Source organism: Mugil cephalus, chromosome 2 (assembly GCF_022458985.1).
Source record: "Mugil cephalus isolate CIBA_MC_2020 chromosome 2, CIBA_Mcephalus_1.1, whole genome shotgun sequence".
NCBI lineage: Eukaryota > Metazoa > Chordata > Actinopteri > Mugiliformes > Mugilidae > Mugil > Mugil cephalus.
Window position 1 is genome coordinate 1,483,591 of NC_061771.1, and position 17,270 is coordinate 1,500,860.

The 17,270-nt window shown below is 40.3% G+C and overlaps 2 protein-coding genes across 2 annotated transcripts; both read right to left on the reverse strand.

Annotated features, from left to right (window-relative positions):
* Window positions 1-7,245: 7,245 nt before the first annotated feature.
* Window positions 7,246-8,721, reverse strand: dand5 (DAN domain family, member 5). The gene is made up of 2 exons (XM_047579157.1): window positions 7,955-8,721; window positions 7,246-7,711 (listed from the first exon to the last, which is right to left on the reverse strand). Exons 1-2 carry the CDS (start codon window positions 8,414-8,416, stop codon window positions 7,412-7,414), a joined length of 762 nt encoding a protein of 253 aa, XP_047435113.1. The 5' UTR covers window positions 8,417-8,721; the 3' UTR covers window positions 7,246-7,411.
* A 2,604-nt stretch (window positions 8,722-11,325) lies between these two features.
* Window positions 11,326-15,675, reverse strand: LOC125000623 (tetraspanin-1-like). The gene is made up of 8 exons (XM_047576169.1): window positions 15,538-15,675; window positions 14,106-14,186; window positions 13,323-13,535; window positions 12,818-12,892; window positions 12,614-12,721; window positions 12,268-12,405; window positions 12,075-12,167; window positions 11,326-11,706 (listed from the first exon to the last, which is right to left on the reverse strand). The coding sequence occupies exons 2-8, from the start codon at window positions 14,160-14,162 to the stop codon at window positions 11,653-11,655; spliced, it is 738 nt and encodes a 245-aa protein (XP_047432125.1). The 5' UTR covers window positions 14,163-14,186; window positions 15,538-15,675; the 3' UTR covers window positions 11,326-11,652.
* Window positions 15,676-17,270: the final 1,595 nt, after the last annotated feature.

Sequence of the window (17,270 nt, forward strand, 5' to 3'; positions counted from 1 at the left end):
GTCCAAATCTGGCAGCCGTCTCAAGTGTAATGACACCTCCATCTCTATGGAAAACCATCCCCTTTTGTCTTCACTTGCATGGAAGCTCTTTCTTTTTACTGTTTTGTTCCCAGAAAACCCATGGAACATTTGCCAACAATTTTAAGAGCTGCGAAAAGCAGGATTTTTTTTTTTCTGCTGTGTTTTTTTAAGTCTTCCACCTCGCAGGTGTTTCTTTTTAAGGCGTGCTCGACAATGCCAAGCTCGTCTTGGCTCGTCTTGAATGCCGCGGGCCTCAGGGGAAGATAAGGAAAAAAAAAGAGATTCGAGAAATCTTATTGATTAGCATTTGCCGCTTCCCTTTTCTTTATCTCACCATGGCTCTCCTGTTCTATCTCTCACACTCTATCTCCACACACTTTTTAAGTGTTGATAGGGGGATGAGAAACTTTTATAGGACAGGCCAAGAAAAAAAGCTAACAGAGAGCAAATTAAATCTTTAAATTTAATATAAAGCAGAGTGGCTAGACTGTCAAAGAGCAAAGCTGCAGAGATGATGTCTGAAGATTGCATTTGTATTTGAAGTGTGAGTTTGCGTGAGTATCAGTTTGCGTTAGTTCACATGTCAGAGACTTTCAGAAAGTCCATCTATCTCACACTGTGATCTTGAATGTGGGGCTTTTATCAAGTCGTCCTCTCAGGCCTTCAGGCTAAAGGCCCATATTTTCTGTCAAAACTGATTTATGATACACGCCCACATGTAACAAAGAAAATGAAAAGGTATAATCAGCCTTTTCTTATTCTGAAGTGGCTGTGTTTGTCTGATTAGTATTCTGTGGCTAATTGAAACAATTGCAGCCAAAACAAGGTTCATTAATATTAAGAAAGATTGCTGCTCGTTAGAGCCACCATGTGGTGCACACACTAACAGCAACCACCTTGCTGAAAAAGGGTTTGATAACTGTGTAGACCATGTTCAGTCCTAATAAAATTCCAAGTGAAAGAAATAACGACAGTATGCAATAATAAAAGCTTGTTATTGCCCTTGAGAAATGATTAGGGCTTTTAAATGAGACAGTAGGGAAAAGACAGAATAAACAGGTGTACTAACAATTAGGAGATACAAAGGAAGACAGACAGGATGAGAGGGAGCTAGGAGGAGAACTCTGAGAGAGGGATGAAAAGAGGGAGCTGGGAAAGAAGTGCCATCTGTTTTTAGGGACAAGGAATATAAAAAAAATGTGAGTAGTGCTCAGAGACACAATGTTGGTATAAACTCTGGATGTGAGACGACGGCATACAAGGGGCACTGAGGTAGGGGAGACAGGGCAGAGGAAGAGGAAGGTGGACAGATGGAGGATAGAAAGGGGAGAGAGTGAGAGAGAGTTAGAGAGGAAAGAGAGTGAGAGAGTGAGAAAGAGGACCAGAGTTGGGGTCTGGCAGCGGTGTGAGCGCACTGGGCACACGCACACATCAGGAGGGGACATGACTCGACATGCCGCCTCAGCCCAGCTGGGTCAATGCTATGCACTGCCATGTTGTATTGGCATGGCACTCACTTCTTTTACAAACGTGCACACACATACATGTACAGGCACACAAACCAACAAACAAATCCAGTTACCAACCAGACCGCTCCCTCATTCTCCCTCTTCCTGTGTCATATCTCAACACACATTCACTCAAAGGCAAACACACACAAGCTCACACCCAAAATGCCATGGTTTTGGCTAGCGGCGGGCAGGCGGGCGAGAGCCCTGGACTAATGGAAACGCCAAACTCGTTACTCTAACGCTGGGTGACAAGGGCACCTTGGGCTGCAGATGTTCCTGCTGATGACAGATGGAGCCTGGCACTGCCAGGGGACTGTGGGCCAGGCCTGCGCCAGCTCCATGCCACCTGCACCCCTTCTCTGTACCCCTCCACACAAACTCAAACATGCACACTCTCTCGCTTTCTCACTCGGCCTATCTCTCTTGAACACTGGCGCACTGCTTCCCCCTTTGTGCCCCCACCTATGTGTGTGTCTCTCTCTCCATCTCTCTTCCTCTTTCCCTTTCCATCACACTGGCATGACACTCTTACTCCTCTGCCCACTGTGGAGATGACTGTTTGCAGACAGATATCCACGACACTGGCAAAATGCACTGGATAAATTGTGTCTGTGTTGGTATTGATCCTATTAGCAGTTACAACCGAAATGAGTGTTTCATGAGCATAATTCAAGATGAAGACACTGTTTCGTTATAAACAGTCCGGCGCAGGCCCCAAACAAGCGCAGCAACAAAATGAGTTACCAATGTTTGTCACACATTCTGTCTGTGTTGTCTGATGCCTGATGTAATCCATAGCCATTTCCACTTCTGAGCAGAAAGTGGATTCCAGATCAGCTAATGCATTATGGAGACTGTGTAATGATACCATTTATCTTCATGGAAGTGGTGACAGGCTTCTGGAGGTGATTCACTGGTCTGGCCCAAACACACAGTCCACCAGGATAATTTGCTTGATGCTGTTAGTAGCCAGATTACTAAAGTGTGCTCAGCTGTAAATTTGATGATGGTGGTTTTCACAGGACTTCTGCTTCCATGAAAGATTATCTTGAATGTCACCAGTGATGTTTCACACTGTGTCATTATGCAAGCAGTCAAAAAGTCAACGAAACTCATCCCATAAAAGGGTGTAATGGTTACTTTTACACATATTTGACGTTTTATAATGTGCTTCAACCTCATTCTCACATTAGCTTCTGCTGAAATGATACAAACAAAAGGAAGACGACAGGAGAAACTAAACTCAGGGTTCACATCAAAGTCTTTCTCACAGAAACTGTGATGAGATACTGGAAAATTGTTTGTGCTGCCACGCCAGCTACAAATCCAGGCACATCGTCTGTCAGTTTGGGATTCCAAGTGTTGAAAGAACACCAAGACACCAGAGACTCATATGTTTGCCGTTTCATAAATTTTGATAAATCTGACCGGGCCCAGTAGCCAAAGTTGTGTCTCCAACTTGGCCCAAAGTGGTCTTTCCCACTGTTGGAATTTGTGGACTGTGCTTTTGAACTTCTCCATGATAAATGTGAATTTTGACATTGAACTCTTACAGAAGTTGTGTAATTAGAGGAAAACAACATGCATGCTACTTAAAAAGTTTTATGTGAGCTTGTAAATTGTGTAAAAACCACTTTAAAAAAAATCAAATTTGAATTGTGACTGCACTTTTGGAGCCCTTTTCTGTGCTACATGTGACTGCTTTTGCTGTTCTGCAACCCCCTCCCCTACAGTTTCACCACTCTTGCATCAAGCCTTCATCCCTCCAGCCCTCCCTTTGCCCACTTCATCCAAAAACCATGTGTGCCGTGTCATTTCAACTCCCTCCACTCTGAAGAAGGGCCCCTAACAAAACAAAACAATTATCTCTCCCCTCGTTAGGACCTGGCTTGCATCCCTTTTCCCTCTCTAACTCCCCCCTTCCTCCTGCCGGATCGACTTCTTCTGCTCATTCCCCTTCCATAACTGTCTGTATGACAATAAGTCGAGCGGAGGGTCTCTTAAGTGCTTCTGAAGTGGAGCGTTTAGCTGATTTTAGGCTTCATGTTTCTTTTAAAGGTCTCAGCAGGAACAGAGGCACCGGGCAGTTTGCAGGGTAACGAATAGGGTGAGGTGCCCATGGGAGAAAAATGAAGGGAAAGCCGAAGTAGTGAAAAGGATGATGGTATGTAGTGGTAGGAGGTGATGTGCAACCCATGAAGAGGAAGGGGAATGGATGGGCTGGCAATGGGAGGTTGAGCATGTTTCACTGTGCCAGCTCTTAATTACTTTAATTGGAGTCATTAGCTAAGTGAGCATGAGAGACATCACCTGGATGGCATGCAGGACCGCACCTGCCACAGGAACGTTGCTATCGACATCACACTCAAGCGGACAGTTTGTGGACAGCTCAACACTCCACACTATATGTCACACCAAGGTTGCAGTCACTTGAAGCTCAGTCATATGTACAACACAAACACATATGCGCAAACATCATATATGTATAAATATATATATAAACACCAGCTAAAATGTCAGAAATTCTCTGCTATAAGAAAAAAAGGAACAAACTACAAATTTTGAAGCTGTTTCGGAGGAACAGATAATATTAAAATATATTATTAAATATTATAACAGTTAGTTATTATGGTATATGCACTGCGCAAGGACTGGAAACTCATTTGAAAATAATATTTTAACACCTATGACACGTCGTCAGACATCATAACAGCTAACTCTGTAGAAATGGAACTACAGTTTTAAACTACAGTATTATTTATGTTCATAATCCAACTCTCATGTAACATCATCAGTTGTATTTGTATCATGATTAGCTTCCACGTGTTTCCTTTAGTTTGATGTAGGTTTCTATGACATATATATACGTTTGTCTTGTTTCTCCTGCTGTTCCTTTCTCTCTCTTCTGTTTCTACCTGGCTGACCTTCAGCAGATGGGTCCTTCCATATGAGCTGGGTTCTGCTCAAAGTTTCTTCCTGTTAAAAGGGAGTTCTTCCTTGCGACCGTCACCCTCAGGCTTTCTCTGTGGGTTTCAGGTCAGGTTTTGTAAACTGTCTTGAAACAAGTTGCATTGTTAATGACACTATATAAATACAGTTGAACTGAATTGAACTGAACTGAATAAGCAGAAGAAAACATTACAGCAAGCAAATCCTTTCACTGTTCACATAGATTATTAAGACAATTAGCCCAAATAATATACCAGTGTCAATGGATTACTGCTCACTGCTATACACAAACTGATATCCATGACTTATATCAGTGGTCTTCCTTTTGGCTGAGGTATGACTGCCAATATCAGATCAGCAAACAGCTAACCCTAACCCTAACTCTAGCCCCCTCCACAGTGTTACTAGATACTAAACCTTCAGTAGGATTTTATTCACGCACAAACTCTGACGTTGATAGGTCTCCACCTATCTTTGTCTTCCTCAGCACCCAACAGACAGCGTGGCAGGCGGGCTGGCAGCCAGGCAGAATGGCAGTAGGCTGGCAGGCTTAGCCCGGGGCACCATCTTCAGCAGAGCCAACTCCGACCAGCTGGTCCAGACTATCACCACGGAGTGAGCTTGTACCATGATATCAGAGGGGAGGTAGATGTTAGCTGCAGAACAGACAACCTCTCACCTAGAGCGTGACACCCACAGCAGTGGACCTGTACTGGGCAAGGTGGGGGGGGGGGGGGGGGGGGGGGGGGGGCACTCTATGTTGTCTAAGACCTAACAGGTCATCACGTTACTTCTCAATATTCATCATATCATAACCTGTCACTGCCATGTTTTGCTCCAAAGAGTGCATGATGGATCCCTGTTCCCCCTCCCTTTTAGTTTAGCTCCAAAATCTGACTACCAACACTATTCAGCTGGTCACTTAGCTTAACACTGTTTGGACTGCATAGCCAGATTTGAATGTAAACAAACACAGAAAAGCAGTACTACAAGATATTCAGCATAAAAAAGTCTTCTTAAAACCCCAAAAACTGTTACCACATAACTGTAAGTAAGCACCCAGATAAGCCTAGCTTTTTAAAACACTTTCACAGTGAAACCTCAAAATTATGAGGAAAAAGCAGGACTTAAATGCTTAGTCAGTTTCCCCTTGATACACCTTGACTGAAGTGAAATAGTCCCTGCCATTTCCATCACACATACCTCCCCACCATTTCTATATCTGACAGTTAAAAGGCCTACACACACACAGAAAGAGTAGGCAGTTCATTGTGCGTTTTAAAGCGCTAACTAGGCCACTTAGCACCCCGTGACGCTGATCTGATCCCTGAGGCGCTGAACTTGGCAGCGGGCCCTCCTCCTCTCGCTCCTTCCTTTCCCCTCGCCATGGGAACCAGGCCATCCTTAATGACACAGGAGTGCTCCGCCGGATCCCACAATGCAAAGGGGGCTGACATCTGTCTTGCTAAGTGGTGCCCTCTCTTGTGCACCTTGTTTGTTCAATCAACAATTACGCTCCTCCTCCCCTCCCTCCGCTATACCCATTTTTTTTTTATCTCTCTTTTTACAGAAATAAATAGAAAAGATTGGAGGAAGAGTCTGTGTTTAGAAAGAAGATGGTGAGTGACTCTGGTCTCAAAACTATATCACGAACAAAAGTCTATGGTGGGTAGATTGTTAGAGATAGCAAATGCACCATTACTTAATGAAAGAGAGGCATTCAAGTTATACATTACTCGGAGAATGTGGCATTTTGCAAACAACCCTCTTCACCGTGAGAAAAGAGATCTGAAAAAGCAGAAACAGATCACTGCTTTATGAGACTCCCATCCTCTCCACCTTCTGCATATTTACAACAAAAACAAAAAACAAGAGGTTGATTAAACGTGGCCCCTAATTCTTCACAGTTAAGTCCTGAGCAAATATTTGTCCCATCAATCTTGGAAAATATAGCCATCAACCCAAGATGTTAATCACATGCTAATGGAATCCAAGGGACTCAATGCACTCCCGTAGCGCAATGAACGCTTTCAGTTCTTCAGAAGGCCCACGTGAATGCAAATGGCCATCTAAGCAGTCATTCTGACTGCATGCCAAGGCAACGTAAAGAGCCCCGTTCTTTATGCCCCTCTGGGAATGTATGTAGAGACGTGTGGGATGAGTTCACTTTACCAGGCCCAGGTGCCAGGAAATAAATGAATAATAGGTTTTATGGGCTCTAACTGAAAAAAAGTGCATGCACAAGTAATCACACATGTCCACTTGCGCAAGTGCGTCTGTGGTGAATGATGTTCACATTCCCACAACTGCTCTGAAAAGAGATTGGGCATGAGAATTGGTGGTTCGTATACATAATTCAAGGGTCTATGCTGAAACAATTATGTTTGCTTACTGCTAAGTACCAGTGCTCAATAGCTCATTTGCTTTTTGGTTTGGTGCTTTCAAATGTGAGTGCTATGTGCTAAAAGTCTACAGAACATGGCTTTTTAATAAAATATAGGAGCTGACACTTGAATGCTTGAATGAAACAGTAGGAGGGAAAAAACAGACAAGAAATGTTCTTCCTGTTTTTACTGAATTTTTACTGGAGGAAACTAAATTGAACTTGTAAATCAAACAGTGTTGGCTGGAAAATAATTAGGAAAGTCCAGCAAATGGAATGTAAACAAAGGAAATTTTTAATGACAAATTTCCAGTTCATAATATTTCAGTTTAGATAAAACTAAACAAAACCTTCGAACATAAATCCAGTATGGAGAAAAAAATTGCATGACCAAAACACAGGTCAATTTGTCAACAATCGGAGATGGAATAATCCACCAGAATTAGTTTCCCTGAATAACACATTCAGACTCACAAATAGATAAACGCACAATAATAATATTGATTACAATAACTGTTGCAAAAGGCTTTGTATTGATTATACCCTGTCACAGGTGAGTATAAACTGCAGCCTCAGCACTTCTTTCCTCTTGGCTTGTCTCACACTTGCAATCCTCTACCACCATCACTCGCTTCTCCCGGACATTGGCTCCACAGTGCAGAGGCACAGTGACGGTGTGAGCTTTGAATGGGACGCAGCGGGAGCAGTGGGACCGGCGGTTGAAGGCACCCATTCCAGGACCTAGCTCAGTGAGCTCCCCTTCAGACGGCACGAAGAGGGAGCTGCACTGGCCGAAACACAGCTTGTTGTGCACTGTTACTGTTTCACATCCATCTACTGTCACGTGCTGTGAGAATGACAGAGAGAATGACAGGGAGTGTCAAGTTTAGGACACAGCAGCAACAGTAATCAATGTTACTCTACTACAGAGAGCGTAAAAATCATTGCAGCACCAGAGTCACCAGCTTCATGGGTAAACAGACATTGCTTTAAATGACAGTGAAAAAATCTGACTTACTAACAGAAGGAACTTTGCAGTATTCTATTTAGACATGTTAAGTTCCATAAGAAGACATATGGGAATCTTTACCTGAGTGAAAGGTACTGCATTGCATGTCTGTTTAGTGTCCTTTAGGTTGACTGGAAGGGTCATCTTGCCTCCCTTATCTATGGCTCTCTGCCACATCTGCAGTCCTTGCTTCTTATTCAGTTCCATCTCAGAGGGTTTTTTAGGATGCAGGATTTGTAGTGGGCTTACAGGTGCCTTGTGAGCTGAACCCAGACGGCCTCGAGAAAGGAAGGCAGGGAAGGGCAATCTGGAGCTGTGGAAGAGGCTTCTTCTGGGGGTCAGTCCTCTTCTCAAGAACCCTGACTGGACCAGCGCGCGGGGGTCCAGCTGTACAACCTTCACTATTCCCTGGACAGGCTCATCTGGTCCATTGCCAGATGACTCAAATTCAACCTTTGACCCTTTCACAAAAGCATTGTGTGGCAAAGAAACAACGGCAGATGTCAAGCTTGAAAAAAAGATGACGTTGATGAGAAAAGCCATGCTTAACCAAATAACCTGAAATTATGTAATTATTTGAATTGATGCTAGAAAGTTATTTTTAAAAAAATGCAAATTAACCAAACACAAATTAAAACAAAATAATAAAAAAATCCGGTGGCTTGTGGTCCAAGGTTCCAAATGGCAACCTTGCTGTCAGTGCTTTGCCAACATGTTGGAAGGAGTCTTTTTATGTAGTTGGCTGCCAGTTCTCACCTGCGTTTTAATGCAAAGAAGGTGTCGCAATTCCCACACCAGACCAGACATCACACCAAGCTTAAAAGTCCAGGTCGTGGATGGTTGCCAGACAGAGAGGATTTCATCTTCAAGGTGAGTGTTTAAAACATGGTCATAAAAACACAACATGTGAAATGTGAGTTTGATCTCTGGGTTTCTAGGAACTAGTAGATTTTGAAGCCCTTAGTCATTTAAACTTATTTTGATTAAAAACACAGACAAGTAAAAATATTTAATCAAGAGTCAGCTGGAAAAGGGGAAAATAAAGGACACTAGATCAACCTCAATGCATCTGGTGTGGTGTCATTCATTAAAAACAATATTGCTATATTTCTGCTTAATACACTTTGAAATGGGGTTAGATCTGGTGGATACAGAGCCCACGGGATGTTCATATCCTTTTGAAAGGGTAATCAAACTATTCCTAAACATGTATTCCATTACAAGGACCAAGCAGGTTTCAATTTCTGATTCTGTTTACAAATATTAGTATATTTTTAGAGCACGAAAAACCTATAATTTAGGATAAATATATTACACTGATCCTGCACATCTGAGACTTTTTCGTCGACAACTGACTAAAGTAAAAAAATTTGCTGCCTACAACCATTTGTGTCCATCCCACAGTTTCGGGAAGAGTCTTGTAGTTATAAAGGCTGTCTTATCAGCTGGGTGGCTCATTCATTGGATTTTCCCGTAACCTTTACCTATAAAGCAGTAATGATTTATGGTCCCGTGTAAACAAGAAGCCTTTGTCCCCTCCCATGATGTGCCATCATTACACCGTTACACTCCGTCACCCGTGACCTGATCACACACTGGCTGTTGAAAGCAAACTAGTGACATGGGTACAGTAAAACAAGTGTTTGACTTTCTCATATACAGACCTGGGTGTTAAGAGGCACTCCTCATTACAATCTGTTTTCCAGATTTAATTTTTTTTGCTCCAGATGAGAAAAGTTACTTTTTTTATAGCATGTTGCTGCAGAATATACATTATCCACAAGAGGGCGCTGTTTACCAACCACTGCCCTCTCTCTTGTTTCCCACTGCTCTACAGCTATTTTCTCAGGCTATAGTAACAGAACAAGGAAGTCTTAAAAAAAAGTTATTGTTTGTCTCACACAATGAATGGATGAACTACTTTTTAACACGAGAAAATATTAAAAGAATATTTTGGGGGTTAGAGACATGTGAGTATGGCACTGTTAAGGGTAAAACTCGAAGTATAACCAAGTGAATATGTATTTCAAATATCTTCATTCAGGCTTACTTTATTTTGCACAACCTCTTGCTTCTGCCAGTGATGAGATATAAATGTGTGACAACATTAGTCCAATCGTGTACCATAGGTCAACTACACTCAGTGTTTCCAGTAATCAATCCATGATATGGCCTCACACCAAGGTACATGTTTTATGAAACCTAGTCCCACGTGATATTTAATTGTCATTCCAGTCATTTGCATGGAAAAAATAAAAGACAGCCTGTTTTCAGGTTGATGCCATGGAACAGGCAGTCACTGAGGCAATCATGTGACAGTGGCCTGACCCCACTGAAGGCAAACTCATATATCCTGGCACACAATGTAATATACCCTGTCTAAAGCACATGTCAAAGAAATTTTCGATCCACTGAAATGTCATTTATTTCTTCTGTATACAGCAAATTCAAGCAGTACTGACCATATGGCTAAACCATACCAATGAAGTAGACTTATCACTCACCATTATATTACATGATTAAAGCTGTCCAACATAATTATTCATAAGTGAGCTCCAACTAAACACTTTTACATTTAATTGCGTGCCACACTCCTTAGGGAATGTAACCCTTTATGGGTCAAGGAACCATATATTTTACGCACACATTTTAAATTACGTTCCGGTGCCTCTCAATGAGGTTTAGAAGAATGTGATATTCATTCAGCCAATCAGAGAAGGCCCACCTCTGCATGAACACCGAGCGTAACTGCTTTATTAGGTATTTAGGTAACTAGTGATCTTGGCAGAGGGGAGGAATGTTGTTTGAAGCATAGTTGCATGTGCCATCATTTCTTACTTACTGTTGGAAGTTAGGCTAAATAGCTGGTGTGTTCTAGTGTTTTATTTCTGTGGTTAGGTAATTGTATGGTAATTGTATCTTGTTTCTGACATAGGCAGAAGGATGAGATGTCCTGGTCTGAGTGTAGTTGCATTTCCATCATCTCTATTACCTACTGCTGGTGTCTAGGCTAATTGGCTGGTGTTCTTTATTTCTGTGGCTAGGCTAATTGTATCTCGTTTGTGACATAGTTAGTAGTTGACCACTGGTCTGCTGGTTGGTTGTCCAGTTGGATCGGGCTTCTAAAGGAGTTTTGCCTTAGATCATGGCACAAGGGATTGTAACATCCTGTGTATTAATGAATAGGAACATGAAGAAGTGGCCTGATGTTGTCTAATGTGCTAATGTAAATGTTGAGAAGTTCTTGAATCAGCACTTCTGTTCTAATGGTCTAAACATTTGTTGACAAGGAGCCATATATGATAACTCAATTGACCTTATTTTGTAAATGAAAATGAAAATTTTAGAAAAATGTCACAAAAGTAAAATTGTCATCAGACGAGAGGACAGGTCTCCCGTCTATTACAGGTCTAACACAGAGAGACAGACAGCTATTCATATTCACACCTATGCCTTTTTTTTAAATTTTCTTTTTATTTCAATATGATCAAAATTACAAAAATATAGTCATCAACATGAATTGACAATATGAAAGTGACATAACAGTATATCTCACTGTGCATTATTTCATCTATTGATTAAATGTCAAAATCAGTACTTAACAACAGTCCTTCTTCAGACATAAAGAAACCACAATATAAATTTATAAACTGACAGAAATATATAAGTGCTAAATCAAAGTGCTTAATCAAAGAATGAACACAACAACTCTGTACATAGAGAATGGCTCAGTAAAATTTCTCCACCAATTAAAGTCATCTCTTCCAAAAGAAGAAACATCACGCCTTGCCAGCCTTGCAATAGAGAACCATCGAAACCACCATGGCAGCAATCTGTGAAGACAACATGTGTCACCGTTGTATCTTGACACAGTAAATCAACTGGTGAATTTTTGCATAATTTTCTCAAAAACATGAGAAGACAATCTGACTATTACTTAAAATAATAATAAAGACCTACAGGGATTTTCTCCATAAACTGAAAGACAAAATTTTGACATTATGTCTTCTAATATCTGGTATAAGTACTGCACAGGTACTGGATATATTCTTATAAAGGAACTGACTCAGATATGAAGATAATGTTTTAGAAAATATAATACATACAACTTTAATAGAGTAACTTTAGGACAAAGTTACAGGAAGTGATCAACAAGTGGAGCTGAGTAAAATGTAAGGAATTGAGTTTTTTGACTAAATACCTCAATAAAAGCGATTCCCACAGCCACACCAGCGATGATCACAGAGTTATTCTTTATCAGTTGCACCAGGCTTTCAAAGCAGCCATGAATTTTCTAAAAAAGAAATAATAGGATTTAACTGAGGGCACTTGCTCAACACATCAGTGATTATGTTGTGAACATGCATAAAGTTAAAAGTAAAATGAAATTGTACCGCAGCTTCTGCTGAAGTGATATCACATGATGGTGGGGGGTTGATGGGGTTGCAGCACGTGGGTGGATAGAGATTCCCAGTGCTGACAAATGTTGACCCTTCAAAGTCAGTGTAGTTCCTGAATCCGCAGCATTTCAGCTTGAATGAAAACACAAAGTGTTAATCCAAAAACTTCTTCTTATTTTCTTATCACTTTGTGTGTAGTGTGACATATCATAGAGGTTTTGTTGCATCTTATCACAATAATAATAATAATAACAACGCCGATAATAATAATAATAAGAAGAATAATTAAACAGGATGAACACATAAATAACTGAATTAATTAATTAATTAATACAGTTACCTTATCCATGGTGCTGTTCCACACTGAAGTCACAGTTGTATCTGTACCATAATCCTTTTGAATGATGTTCTTCATGTCCTTCTCCAGACTGTTGAAAATGCTCTCAGTCTCCAAAAAAAGAAATAGACAGTAATTCATTATCATACTTTAGATGTTGTCAGTTCCCACAGATGCAGATGTGATATACTGTTCAGAGCCACTTACAAAACCCTGGAAGACAAACAGCACCACGGCTCCTGCAACCTCGACCAGGAAGATAATCAGTACAATACAGAAGAACTGAAAAGAGAGGAAATGAGGAATTTAACTGTAAAGCTCTCTTTATAAAACCTTAAAACTGTTGCAGCATATCCAGAACACTGATGTAAAATCAAATGTTTTACAGATGCAGATGCAAAGCTGGACTGTAAACACTGCAGGGAATATAGCTACCTGCTAGACTAGGCTAAAATATGAAGCTACAGCTACACTTCATGTCCATCAAAGCCATTTCATGACTGATTCTTGCTGCTTTCACTAGTGACATAACCCATATACACTGAAGCTATTTTATGACAATTCTCTTTGTATATATTCTCTGACATCATCTCAAAACAACACACTGTTGCCTCTAATAATTCATTATTTATTCAATGGAAACAATAATAGTTATCAGTGGGCTAGCCTTCATTTGACTGAATTCATGTTGATTTGATCAGAAATTGCTCACCGTCAACAGCATACACTTGCTCTCCCTGATCGCTCCACAGCAGCCCAGGAAGCCAATAACCAGTAGTACAGCACCCACTCCAATGAGCAGATAGCTGACGTTGGCCAGCAGTGATAGACTTTGGTTTGTATCCACCTTCTCCAGTAATTTCAGCAGAGACTCACTGTCCACCGCCACCCACACTCCCACACCCAGAATTGCTGCACCAGCCAACTGTGCGGTGAACAACGAATGGAGAGGACAAAAAGAAGCACAAGGACAATGCAAGAACATTAATTAATTAAATTATAGTGGCGAACTATTGAACTGATGAATGCAGACACATGATTGGCAAGAGACACGTGAGGAAGGGCTATTCAGTTGGTTGCAGACTGCAACTTAACCTACAGATGCCATCAAATCCCTCATTTTGGTGCTCTGAAATTAGTTTTAAAGCTCTACTTACAACTACCTGTGTGGATGCAACAAAAACATACTTGATTTTAACGAAGAAAAAAATTAAACTAAACAAGGAAAGAGAGGCTCGTTATTGTGGAGTGTTCCCGTTTCTTGGCTGTGAATTTCCTGGATCTGTTACCCATTATGAGGGTGAGTCACATCTACTGCTTCCTCCAACTTTCCAGTCTACATCCTAAGCTAACTCCAACTTAATATGAAAAGAACATAATGACATTGACATTAACAAATGTAAAGAAAATAGTTTGTCCCCTTTAAGGCCTCAATACCATACATGAAATAAAGCAGGAGCAGGGAATAATTAGTTATACATTAAATCCAACTTACAAAGATGGCGCCATTGAAGATAAACATCATAATCTTGAGAAAGCTGCCACAACACATCTTGGCTGTTTGTTTTTCTTCTTACTTTCAAGGAAAAAAGAACAATACATTTTGTTAGTTACAATATCTAACTGAGCATATCATTAGCACTATAACTTCAATGTATCACATAACACAGAAATCAATGGTATCAGGCTGACTGACAGCACAAGCAGAAACCACCATGGGTCAAATGGCATTTACTGTGGTTACACATTAACCAAGGGAACTAGCAGGAAAAGAAAATGTTCTCTAAATACACCATGTTTTTCATGATCATGTGATGCTTGAAGGTTTTAGTTGAAGCATTAGCATTAGCATTAGTACTTCATTAGTAGTTCATCTATACTGTGGTTTTGAATGGATTTCCCTGGAGGTAATTCAACGGATCAAAACTTGTCATTGGGTGGTGTGATACATCTACTGGTTTTGATCAGGTGATAACAACTTCTTCCTGATTCTGACTGCTACTCTTCATTGTAAAAATGGATTTGATATTCTATCAATACTGTATTAAAAATTATAATCCTTCTCTGTGACAGCACAATGATGAAGTAAAATAATAATAATAATAATAATAATAATAATGAAATACAGGGTAAGTTAATATGGTTATTCACATGCCCTTTGATTGACAACTCTAAAGCCGAGGTATGTCGTCAGCAGCACAGAAGAACCGTAGAAGTAGCACACAGTCACCTTTGTCTGATCCGACTATCAGTGGAATGAGCTCAGTTTTATAATTATTGCTGTGTTTTTCTTCCTTATTGCACCTGCGACTACAGCAGTCAGTGGAATCTACTTACTGACTGTTACCTTGTTTCCAGGAAGTAATAAAATGCCCCCATGTAATAAAGTCACATCTGAATATATCTGAATATATTCAATGGAAACTGAAGCAAAATAAGTCAAATACCCTAACAGTACTTAAAGCAAGTTGATAGAATAAGAAAGATGCTTCATCTTCTTTTACTAGAAACAGCTAAAGGAAGCAAGTGTCGTGTTTTTATAAGCAGAAGCAGAATTGTTAAAACACTTTTTTTGTTTTATTTAGTCTGCACAATGCCAATATAAACTGTTATAGCCATTTTACTCGAGACAAATACTGAAAACAGGAAATGTCATTCTTAGACATCCCATAACAAATTACCAAACCTTTGATTATAAGGAGCAATACTGCCAACGACTCAAGGCTGTAACAATGACAATCACGTTTCAAATCCAAAGCCATTAAACCTTTCTGTTCATTTATATTTATATACCAATTAATTCACTGAAGATATCATAAAGACTTCTGTGTGGTAAAACCACTTAGGATTAAAATGCTGCATTTGTTTATATTTGTAAATATATGGATATTTTCAATGGAGAGTATGAAAAAGCGTAACCGTCATACCTGTACTGGAGCGTCTACGTGTCCACTGAGGGCTCAATGATCCGGAGTGTATGCTGAAAGAAGATTTTTGAATGCCCCTTTATCTTCTCACGGTTTACACACACACACGCACATTGAAAATGTGAGTTCAACCCCTACACGTCACTGCATTTGCTGTTGGCATAACTTCCCGGGATTTATTATTAACTTGCCTGTCACAGAGAGGTTCGTTAGGTTAACTAAGTGTAGTCCAGACATGTGTTTTAATCTCAACTTTGAAAAGAACCAGGAAATATTGTACTAACTTTAATCATCAAATTGAAAAAATTGACAAATCGACAAAAATTGAAAATAAAAAGTCAAACACAGATGAGAAAACAACTAACGTATAAGTATGGATTATGCCCATATTGACATAGCACTGTCTTTAAACTTCTTTTTCAAGCAACATTAGATGGGTCTAAATCATACACTGTTAAAAGGGATTTAGGCTTTTAGTCAGAAGAACTACTGTTGTCAAGTTGAGACAGCTTATTGTCCTTTGTAACAAATTTACATTCTCTTACTTATTCTTATTGCTCTTTGTTCTTAACACTGGTACAAGTAAAGTAATTTCCCCCTGGGATCAATAAGTAAATTCTGATTCTGATTCTGAACACAACCTGGCATGAATATTTCATGTTTATTTCGTTGTGGGAGATACGTTAGAATGTAGCACCAGCGAGCTAAGTCTGGAGGACTGAAAGCAAGTATTTAAGTAGGGTGATCAATGTTCCCTCCTCTTTCTTTTTTTTTAGATCTGTAAATGTGTCTGTGCGGAAACTTCAAAACTACTTCGAACTATGACCCCAATGACCCATGAGCAACTGCCCCTCAATGACGTGATCCTGCAAGTGTTGCAATTTCTCCTTGCCAAACAAACACACTAATTGACCATTATAAACTAAATCACTGTCACCAGGCAACTAACTATCGTCTTCCCTGTGTCTAAGCAGACTGTGTGCTCCTTCAGTACGGGAATCGGGTCCGAGATGTGCAATGCCAGGGTCCATTCTCTCAAGAATAAACTGCTCAGTTAGAAGTATGGCTCAGGAAGAGGTTTCTACATTTGGGCCTTAAGTATTCTCATTTTTTGCCATTTGTTTATTGGACTATCTACTAAGACGAAAAGAATTGTAATGCCCTGGGTCACAACAATTTTCTTTGTTTGGAGGAGAAGGTGGAGGACACAGGAGGAGGTGGAGGACACAGGAGGAGGAGGAAGACACAGAAGGAGGAGGAGGAGGAGGAGACAGAAGGAGGAGGAGGAGACATGAAGAGGAGGAGGACACAGAAGGTCCCGGGCAACACTGCCTGCAGCTTTAATTCGTATTTTATGTTGTAGAGGTTTTTTTGTCCCTCAAAGGAAGGGTGCTCTTCATTTTATGTATTTTACTGTTATTTGTTCGAGGGACAGTGTAATTTCAGTTTGAGTCTGTTGTAGGGGTGTTAATAAAGTTCCTTATTGAACCGCGTGTTGTGTCATTTACGTATTTCATGTTGAGCCGACTTGATTCACATTTGTAGGAACTTGAAAAAATACATTCAACCAACATGTCTTAAAATTATGTCAAATAATATGTTAGTCCAACTTACTTGATAGAGAAAGTTGAGTCAACTGTCTGCATGTTGCAGCAACTCGTGTTCTGAAGTGTAGTAAACTTTATATGATGAGATTACCGAACTTAACTCAGTCAAAGCAACACGATGACTAG